Source organism: Talpa europaea (genome assembly GCF_964194135.1).
Source record: "Talpa europaea genome assembly, chromosome: 13".
NCBI classification, from domain to species: domain Eukaryota; kingdom Metazoa; phylum Chordata; class Mammalia; order Eulipotyphla; family Talpidae; genus Talpa; species Talpa europaea.
The window spans coordinates 1,592,808-1,603,217 of record NC_140080.1 but is presented as its reverse complement, the minus strand read 5'-3'; the positions used below and the strand labels follow the sequence as shown (position 1 = coordinate 1,603,217).

The 10,410-nt window shown below is 46.5% G+C and overlaps 1 protein-coding gene across 1 annotated transcript; it reads right to left on the bottom strand.

Moving 5' to 3' along the window:
• Window positions 1-9,547, bottom strand: CISD2 (CDGSH iron sulfur domain 2; the record flags this gene model as incomplete). Its single annotated transcript, XM_084252579.1, has 3 exons — window positions 1-168; window positions 2,188-2,402; window positions 9,445-9,547. The coding sequence occupies 3 exons, from the start codon at window positions 9,545-9,547 to the stop codon at window positions 79-81; spliced, it is 408 nt and encodes a 135-aa protein (XP_084108705.1). The 3' UTR covers window positions 1-78.
• Between the last annotated feature and the right edge of the window lie 863 nt (window positions 9,548-10,410).

Below are 10,410 nucleotides of genomic sequence, written 5' to 3'. Positions count from 1 at the left end.
ATCTTCAATACACAAAAAATGAAAAAATATTGTAGGAGTTTACGGCGCACAATTGAATTCAATCCTAACTCATCACTGTTATACTTCTTTCTTCTTCAATATTAGTGGACCCACATTATCTCCTGTCAATTCATTGTGTTTGTTATGTGACCCATCACAGGCAGGAAACTACAAAGGAAAAAGAGTTGCATGCGTTATTTTTAAATGATTCAATAAGCTGAAGTATTTGTGAAATGCTCTTATAAAGCCTATTACTTCGGGGGGAAAAAAACAATAAACAACCACAAGAGTGCTTTCCTGATTAATAGATACATAGTCTACAACTCATTTAATTAAACTCATTCCAATGATACCGCATTATAGATATACCACAACAAATCTAACGACTTTACTGTATTTTTTCAATTGTATCTTTATTGAGGTAACATGGGTTTACAACACTGTATGACTGAAGAGTACACGGTCACTCCTGTATGTCCCCAAAGTACACCCACCTCCACAGTCCCCAGAGTGGCCCAGAGTGCACTGGGCCCCTCTGCCCTACCCTTCCTTTCTGGCAGTCTCAAATCTACAGTCAAAATCTAACAATTTTAAATAGTTAATTCTTATTTGGTATAGCATACGAGTCAATAAAACAGATTTAACAGAAGAAAATAAGCTCTTAACTCTCTGGAGCTCTAAATTTTGACTCATCAAAAAAGTTAGAATTCAAAATGATATTTTCTTAAGTGTTTCTATAAAAGTCATACTGTTAACATTTTTGAAAAAGCTTAAAAATACATTTTAAAGAATTCACTCAGGTAACAATTTGATCTACTTTTTTTTCTGTACAAAAATGGTGTTATACTCATGCAATTTGCAACAACATGGATGGAGCTGGAAGGGATCATGCTCACTGAAATAAGCCAGAAAGAAAAAGAAGAATACCGGATGGTCTCACTCATAGCAGGAATTTAGAAAATCTAAATAAGGCACCAGGAAAAAACCTAATTATAATAAAGTAAAAATCAAAATCAACAAGCAACTATAAACCAGACACAGGGTGGGGGCGGGTGTGTGTGTTAGGGTCAAAATAAGGGTGGTGGGAATTGTATGGGGACTATAACCAAGATGAAAATGCATACATTGTCCAAAAATGAAAAATGATGTAAAAAATGTATAAAATTTAAAGAATTTTAAAAAGTGGTGTTATACTATTATACACTTTTTATGTTACATCATCATGTTATTATTCTCTTAAATATTTTAAAAAATTTTTTTAATATTAAAAATGTGATATCTAAGCACTTCTTAATACCCCATTTGTCTTACACCATAAGTTAATCTGTCCCGTACTGTCAGTCTAAAGATGTGCTGTAACAGAGGATGCTGTGATGAACATTATTGTATTTAAAACCTCAAATGACCTCTATAATAGCAGACATTTCATCAATGATCAATACTCATCACCCCAAAGTCCTTGTTAATTTCCACATTAAGAATCATAATTACAAGGCCTCCCCTGGTGGCGCTGCAGTTGAGCACTGGGCTGAGAAGCTGCCTGCAGCCTCTGCAGTGCCGGTTCGATCCCCGGCCCCCAGCGGGGTCCCACATGGCGCAACAGACCTTTCCTGCCCGGCCCGCTGCTCCCCTCAGCAGTGTACTTCATCAGTCTGCCTCTTCTGCTCCCTGCTCTGGCTCTGGTGAATTCTCTCACCCTCACGCACTTCTGACTGTACCCAGTGCTTGTATAAATAAACAAATATACCTTAAAAAAAATCATAATTACAGCTGCCAGCTCATACTGTATCAGAGGCCCTCATTTCACTCAACTCAATCCTCAAAAATGCCCGTGACAAGGATAGATGACCAGAAAATAAAAATGACCCTGAAGACGAGAGAGTAAAGATTTAAGTAATTTTACCCAAAGTCAAGCTGTGAGAGGCTGACATCAGATCGGCACATCCTGACTCCACTCCTCTCCAGCGCAGCGCACGTGGAAGTGCTCCTGCGGCCAGCTACCCGAGCGGTGAAAAGCACCGCCCTCCGCGCTTCTCTCCCTTTCTAGCATCGGTAATATTGATCATAATATGCAAGCTTGGCTGAGCGATGCAGATAAAACCTCTCATCTCACAGAGCACCAGGACTGGGATTTAAGATGCAAAAGAGCGTAAATGCACAGTCTGAGAGCGCGCGGCGGCCTCTTACCGTCTTGGAGCGCCAGCACCTGCAGTACGCCGCTTTGGTCAGACACAAGTCTTCGATATTTATTTCATTCACAACTTTGGGGTTTTCCTTCTGTATTTTAATGTTGATCAAGCTATCCTTCTGCTGTTTCTTCTTCGGGAGGAACGGACGGACCGCAAGGTAGCCCAGCAGCGCGAGCACCCCGAGGAAAGGCAGCAGCCGGAGCCATTCTGAAACTGAACACAGTGTGAGTCTGCGCGCGCCCTGCCTGTCGGCAGCTTAACTTGCTGTCAAACTCTGGACAGTCAAGCCGCCTACACCTAGACCGCCTTATTTTATTTTTGGAACAAGGGGACTTGTGAAGCTGGAAAACAAAAACTGCAGACACAGGTCCTTTCAAATATCTTTCCCATTATCTTAAGAACGTTTATGTTTTTATTTCAGTAATCAAGATCACCGTAATTATTAACAAAATTCACTGTGTGATCTGTTTTATAAATTCATATTTCACTGTGTCTAAAGTTATAACCGAACATCTGTAAATATTTTACCACTGATTTGTGAGTTCACAAGCAATGTTATCAATGTTTTAACTTGCATCTTTATCACATGATGATCCCTAAAGAAACCTGTTCTGCAAAAACTGCTAAACAATTAATGGAAATTTTCACACACTGAACTTTCTCATTGTTAGGTCCAGTTTCCACAGTGCTCATGAAATGGGAACTGGAGTACTCAGCGTTGTCTCCAGGGGAAGGGAGCGGAACAGAAATGAAATGTTGGCTTCTCATGTGGAGATGATACACCATAAACTAGGATAGACAGGCTGGCTGGTGCCCGGCCTCTGGCTGGGCTCGTAGGGAATCCTTTCTGTCCCTGGCTTGATGTCTGATCTCCTTCTTTGGGTGCCTGTCTGATACCTTGCTAAGCACTACAGAGAAAATAGCCTGGTCAGGAAAACGAGAAAAACTGAAGATCACCTGTTAGCATTAGGTAATGGTAATTAGCTAACGGGCAGACTGTGCTGATGCCAGTGTGCTCTCTCTGCACCGGGTCAGCAGAAACAACTGCACTGGGCAGGTGCCACTTCCTCACCTTGTTCCGTGGAGACAGGCTGTCTAGGCCAGAAAGTCCAAAACCTGTTCTCTACCTTGAATCAAATCCAGCAGATCTAAAGCTCTGTCGCTTCTCTTCATAAAGCTAGCCCCTCTCTAGAGCTACGTGTTACTATTTTACCAGTGAAAGACTGGCTTAATGCCAACTAGCCCCAAGTGAAACTATTTTTAATATAACACTATTTTATAGTTCTAAATGAAATCACCAATGTATATATTACACAAGAGTACCTGGCAAAGAGACAACAATCAGCAAATGGCAACTTTTATTGAGATCATAGGGATTGGTAGCAACTAGCAGAAACACCTGGCCTGCTCAGCCTGACAGCACTCTCCGCAGCAGACGCCACACTGCCAGGATTTGCCTGACAGGGCGGCTGCTCCAGTCACATGACCAAAGTGGAGACCTCCCATAGCCTCTACAAATGAATAGAAATTAACTAGAACTTAAAATTGTTTCTAAGACACACTTGTCACACTTCAGTAGCTCATCGGCTACGAGTGGCAGTGGTCCCCGAAGCCCACAGTGCAGGGAGCAGCTCCATTGTCACCGAGAGCTTCTGGGTGGCACTGCTGTGGACCCCTGCTCCTGCAGAGGACCAGCCTGACAGCTGTGCTCCCTGACACCCCACCCTGGACTGGACCCAGCCCAGGCCTGACCTGGCAGCAGCCCCACGGCACTTTCTGCTCTGGTCAGCTGCCTGTTTGTGCAGGGCTCTGAGACCTTTGCCTGCTCCAGGGTCTTTCTTTATTTCACAAACCAGAATTTAACCCCCCCGCCCCGCCTTTTCTCACGTTTATGCTACTACACTACTGTAAAAAGTGACTCTTCCATAAGCCTGCAGGAGGAGGCGCTGAGTCCCCCTCACCCTGGCAGATGCATGTGAAGTGAACACCTCAAAGATGTTGGCTGCTAGGCCTGCTAGATGAGTGAATGAGGAGCACAAACGTCAGTCAGGAGCTGATTATTTACACTTATCTTCTAGAGCCGGCCGTCAATGTCCGAGACTGTGACTTGTCCCAACCAACGTCCAGTACAGTATTGAGACACAAATTATTCAACAAATGTTTGCTGGATGTAGAATAACATTATTGTTCTGTATATCACAAAATTAAAAAGTCATAGAGGTTAAACAACTCTTTCAAAAAGTCAACAGACAGGATTGTGCAGATGAAATTAACTTAGATCTGTAAGTTTAACATTTCCTAACAACTCACAAACCTCAGGAAGTCAGTGGTGATAGTACTGTTTCAGAATCTACTTTAGAAAGTGCTCCTCCGACACTCCTTCCTTGGTTAGCCCTGATGTGTAATCCCACAGTAATGAAAGGCACTGTTCTGGCCGACAAAAAAGGCAAGACTAACCCAACAGTCTTTGGACAACCTAGTTTTTAAGGATTGAGTTTAACTGCAGAAAATAATACAGCCTATAAAGTTCAATGAAATCACTCTTACATGTATTTTTCAAAGCTGATTTTTAGTAAAGAGAGAAATATGAAACACAGGAAAATGAAAATTTTAAAAAGCTTTGGAGGGCCTCCCTGGTGGCGCAGCGGTTGAGCGCTGGGTTGCGAAGCTGCCCGCGGCCTCTGCGGCGCCGGTTCGATCCCCGGCTGCTCCCCAGCCACCGGAGGAGGGTCCCACATGGCGCGCAGACCTCTCCTGCCGCCCGCTGCTCCCCTCAGCAGTGTACTTCGGTCCTTCTGCCTGCTCTGCTCCCTGCTCTGGCTCTGGCGAATTCTCTCACACCCCCCCCCCCCCCCCCCCCCCCCCCCGCTTCTGACTGTACCCAGTGCATGTATAAACAAAACAAACAAACAAACCAGCAAACAAATAAATAAAGCATGCCTCTACAAAAAAAATAAAAATAAATAAATAAATAAAAAGCTTTGGAAAAAATGCCATTTCCCATGAACCTGTTTGACACAGGTTGAGCTACCACAGACAGCTGTTACCACTAATTGTTAGGGACAATGAATAATTTTGACTTTTCATTGTTTTAGGGTTATTAAAAATGACATTTTACAAAATATATAAAAGTCTAGAAAATTATATAAATTTTAATCCCACCAGCCAAGAGTTGGTAACATTTGGTATATCTCTGTCTTCCTTTGGGGGGGGGGGGGACAGGGGTAGTGTTAGATAGCTTTAAACACAAGAAATGAAAAACAAAATTGAGGCCATGTTGCATATTCAATCTGTATCCTACTATTTCACTTAATATTTTATCAGAAACCTGTTCCAATTCCTTAACAGCCTTTGGAAACATGAACAGTAATGGCTGCAACCCCAGGTCCTGTCTCCCAAGCACAGTGTAAGGTCTCCAAGCGCAGGGTCCTACTTGCCTGGGTCACCACTATATCCCGGGTGCCTAACTAATGCCTGCCTCCACTTCCTTTATTTTGAAGCACAATTTACAGCATAGTCTGTCCAGCTTCCACAAAGTATTTAATTTGATGAGTCTGGAGACTATTTAAACCTATAAACATCACCTAAACCAAAATACAGGGTTTACTATCACTCTAGAAAGTTAGCTTTTTATACAACTTTGTACAGTCCCCTTAAATATTTCTGAATAAGGAAGTCTTAGCAATGTGCAATTCTTTTTTTTTTTTTTTAAAGATTTTATTTATACAAGAACCGGGGCACAGGCCAGAGGCGTGGGAGGGTGAGAGGATTCACCAGAGACAGAGCAGGGAACAGAACAGGCAGACTGATGAAATACACTGCTGAGGGGAGCAGCGGGCACAACAGGAGAGGTCTGCAGCGCCCTGTGGGACCCTCACCGGACGGCCGGGATCGAACTGGTGCTGCAGAGACTGCCAACAGCTTCACAGCACAGTGCTCAACTGCCTGGGCCACCAGGGGAGGCCCCCAATGTGCAATTCTTAAACAATCTGTTTACCATCATTTTACTAATCATTAAATGCCTTCCTGTGGCAATGCTTTGGTAAATGCCACCTTATTTGTCAATAGTACCCGATGCCAGTATAGCACCTGGCATCGAGCAGGGTCTCAATAAATAACCAACTCACAGTATATCTGTTTTATAAAGCCACAACAGGAATAACAGCAATTCCCCACGTGATCAACAATGCCCTCGGCATTCCAAATGCTGTACCTGCATAAATAGAGCTAACACCCTGCAAGCTCTGCTGCGATACTTTTGTGCTCCCTGGGAGAACTATTATTTAGTGCTGGGATTCCCTGTTTTAAGAATTAAACTGTTGTTTCACAAAAAGAAACCACTTTAAGTGGGGAAGAACCGCAATATTCAATGTTTTACAGCTAGCATTAGATCTAGCAGTAAACTGTTTCTTAACTTCCGAATGGGAAGATTATTAGTTCTCTTTTACATATTCACAAGCCAGGGGAAAGCTTTTGTAAAGGTCCAAGTATTAGAATACAATATAGCTCAAAGGGCAGAATCACACTATCTTAAAAGCCTCACTCTGAAATATGTCACCTACACAAATGGGGTAAGTTGATTCTAAGTAGCAAGGACTGTCTGTATCAAAGACCATGGTAACGTGTTTACCAAGAATGCAGAGTCATCGTTGAGAGGCAACTGCTTTAAAGAACCACCAGCCCTGAATAGGGAAGGAAAAACAGGCAACAACAATGTGAACTGTAACTTTTTTTGCTCCAGTTTTCAGACAGAAAATGAAAATAGTTTTTGGTCTACTGGACATTTTAAACAATGGCTAAAAAGTTAGCTTCCAGGTTTTTATTTCAACAGAAGCCAAAGTATGGCTTCCAAAAGTTGCTCCTTCAAGGGTCAAATGTCTTGTTGGCTACCACAATCTATTCTGAAGGGAGGCTCAGAACAGAAAATGGCCCCCGGGAGTTTACCTTCCACAGTGCTCCAAAACAGATTCTGCAAGGTTACTGTCCATGCCCAGTACAATACTTCATAGGAAGTATTACTGCACATAAATGTTTCCTGAACAAACAAGCAAGGAGAACTAAATTGCAGGCGTGCTGCAATGGACTTAAGCTAATATGTGCTCTAACACATCAGTATTTCTGAGCATGGGTCCTCGCATTAAATAGTGAACAACTTTAAAGAGGAAGTTACTGTATGTCGTTGATTTAAGGAAGGCATCAAGGTTTGAGCTTTCTTGATGCCTTTCATGGGAATGAAGTATTTGTCGACAGTGGGGACTTGAAAAACAAGAACAAACATGCCTCTACAATCTTCTAGTCACTCAATCAAATATCATGCTTTCTGATCTGCTCCCACCACACTCTATTTACAGAAAATTGAAACTAATATAAATCCAGCCACCACCAGAATCTACACTTACTTCGGATTATGCTAGACTGGTGTGGAAATAGACTTTTTTCTTTCTTGTCATTGAAACAATTCAGCAGTTAATGTATAGAAAGGAACAGGGGTACCATGGCAACAGAAAGCGAATGCCACAAATGATCATATCCTCTCACCTGTACCACTACTTTAGTGAGTACACTCAAGGGTCTAAATCAAAACAGAAAACTAAGACAACTGGCACGAAGCTAATTACTGATGAACAACATGAATAAAAAATGCCTATGAGGGCCTCCCCTGGTGGCGCAGAGGTCGAGAGCTGGGCTGCCCGCAGCCTCTGCAGCGCAGGTTCGATCCCTGGGCCAGGGTCCCGCATGGCGCGCAGACCTCTACTGCCGCCCGCTGCTCCCCTCAGCAGTGTACTTCGATCCTTCTGCCTGCTCTGCTCCCAGCTCTGGCTCTGGTGAATTCTCTCGCCCTCCAGCGCTTCTGACTGTACCCGGTGCTTGTATAAATAAATCTTAAAAAAAAAAAAAAAAAAAAAAGCCTATGACACACACCAAACTTTCAGCTGCAGGGAAATGCTTAGGCCCACCATGAGGTTAATATAAAACACAGCTTGAAAACAATGAAGGCTGCATTAAAATACGGAAAGTACTTAAGTAAAAGAAATGATCAAGGGGGAAAAAAAGTAATAATTTTACCTAAGTGCTACAATTCTAACAATTAATAAACATCAAAAGAAGACTGATGCTTACACTTGATTTGAAAGTGTTTTCCTTTAGCGATTTTTACGTGGCTTCTGATGTTTACATGTTTCTTTTCTAAATTTATTCGGTTACTGTGCTTTCTATTCAATTACATGCTCTCTACCAAACCTGGTAATATCTGAAAATGACAAAAGCTCACAATCCCAGCGAAAGAGCAATCCTCTCTTGACCATAATCCAAGGACTCGTGACTCAGAAATTTACGCATCTACATAGTTTATGCATCTACTTCTATTCACCACCACAGGATGCCTTTTTGCTTAATGTCTGAGAGGGACTGTCTCCAAGGGCACCCTATTTATTTCGGGAAAATATTCTCCAATTAAAAAAACAACAAAACCACCTTGCTTAAAGTCAATTCTAATAACCTTCACTAATTTGGTTCGAGTCCATTTTTTGGTTTACACGGAATAAATCTCACCTTTCTTTCACCAGTCAGCCATCCAAATGGTGTGTTAAGCCAGCAACCACAGAACTCCTGGCTAAGCAGCCCCATTTACCTCAAAACCATCTTAATTCGTGTTCCCACCCCGATACACAGAACACACGCATTCAGTATTTGCTTTACGTGCACTTCCCTCACCATTCTAATGTATCTGATGTGCAAATGTCCCCCTCACACTGTACGGCTCCGAGCCCAACGGACTCTCGCAAGTGCTGACCCGGGTGTCATCCCGACGCCAACTCCCGAGGGGCGGCCTTTCCGTGAAGCAGCGACGCGCGCGCAGAAAGTCCCACCTGCGGCACCTCTCACCTTACAGATCTGGGCCCTCACACCGGCGTCTGACGCCGCCGGCTACTGCGTCCTTCCCTGGACCGCCGGCAGGCCGTGGCCAGGAGGTGACCCGCCGGCCCCGCGCTCCCCGCCGGAATGCGGCCGCTGTCGCTTCACGAAGCCGCCTCCGCCTTTACCTGCAGCTTAGCGCTTCCCTCCCGCTCCCGCCACAGCGGGGCCGAGTGGGCCTGGCGCGGGCGCGCGTGTCCGGGGCCTCCCGGCGCAGGGCGAGGCGCACCCCCCGGCGAGGGCCCGCGGGCCGGGCGCAGGCGAGCCCCGGGACCCGGCGCGCCCACCCCCACCCGGCCGGGGAGGCTGCCGGGCGCCCCGGGGCGACGGCCAGGACTACCTGTGAGCCGGGCGAACCCGGTAATGCTCTCGGGCACTGGGAGCCGCTTAAGATAGGCGGGGAGCTGCACCTTCACGATGCGCGCCACGCTCTCCAGCACCATCCCGGCGGCGGCGTCCTCGCCCGCCCGCAGCTCCCGCGCCAGCGCCGCCCCCGCGCCTGCGCCCGCGCCCGCCCCTGTCCCTGCGCCCGCCGGGGCGGGGCCTGCGGGCGTGGGTGCGGGCGGGGCGGCGGCGCGGAGCAAAGGTGACCTGCCGGGCGCCGGTTGGCTGCGTGCGGGGCGCGTGCGGATGACGAACTCGACCCACGCCAAAAAGGCGCGTGCGGGTGACGTACGAGCGTGCGCGTCAAGGGCGCGCCGCTTTGGAATCTGGGTTCCCAGAGGCGTCTGCGTTGGGCCTTTTCCGTGCGTGGACGCCGAGAACTGGCGCGAGCACCGTCGGGAAAGCTAAAATGCCGAGGGCGCTTGGTGACAGGAAGTGAGTTTCCCCGGGGCGTCCACGTCCGCGCTCGCGTCGGCTTCTTCTGGGGCCGACGGGGTGCGGGGACTCCTTTCCCCGAGCGCCCCGCGTCCTCGGCGGGGCCTGACTCCTCCCCTCCCTCCAGCCCGGTTTAAAAGCAACTAGGGCCTGCGGCAGCCCTGCCCTGCTCGCGTCCCGCGGTGCCCCGCAGCCCGCACGTTTGCACCTCAGGCGAGACCCCCGACGGTCTCTGCTTGGATACTCCGGTTCCTCTGCAGACCGCGTTTCACGGTGAACTAGAGCTGAGGAAGCTGTGATGGAATAGAACGCCGTGGGTTTCCTCCCTGTTGCAGTGCTTCTGTAACGGTCTCCAGTGCCCGTGACGAGCTGTACATTTTACTTGTTTTCGTAAGCGTCGAAAACAGTGGAAGCCTCGGTCCCTTGAACACCCGTGTAATATCGTGAGCGTGCACTTGCTGGCTGCGTCTTTTGTCTGGTGGGGTGG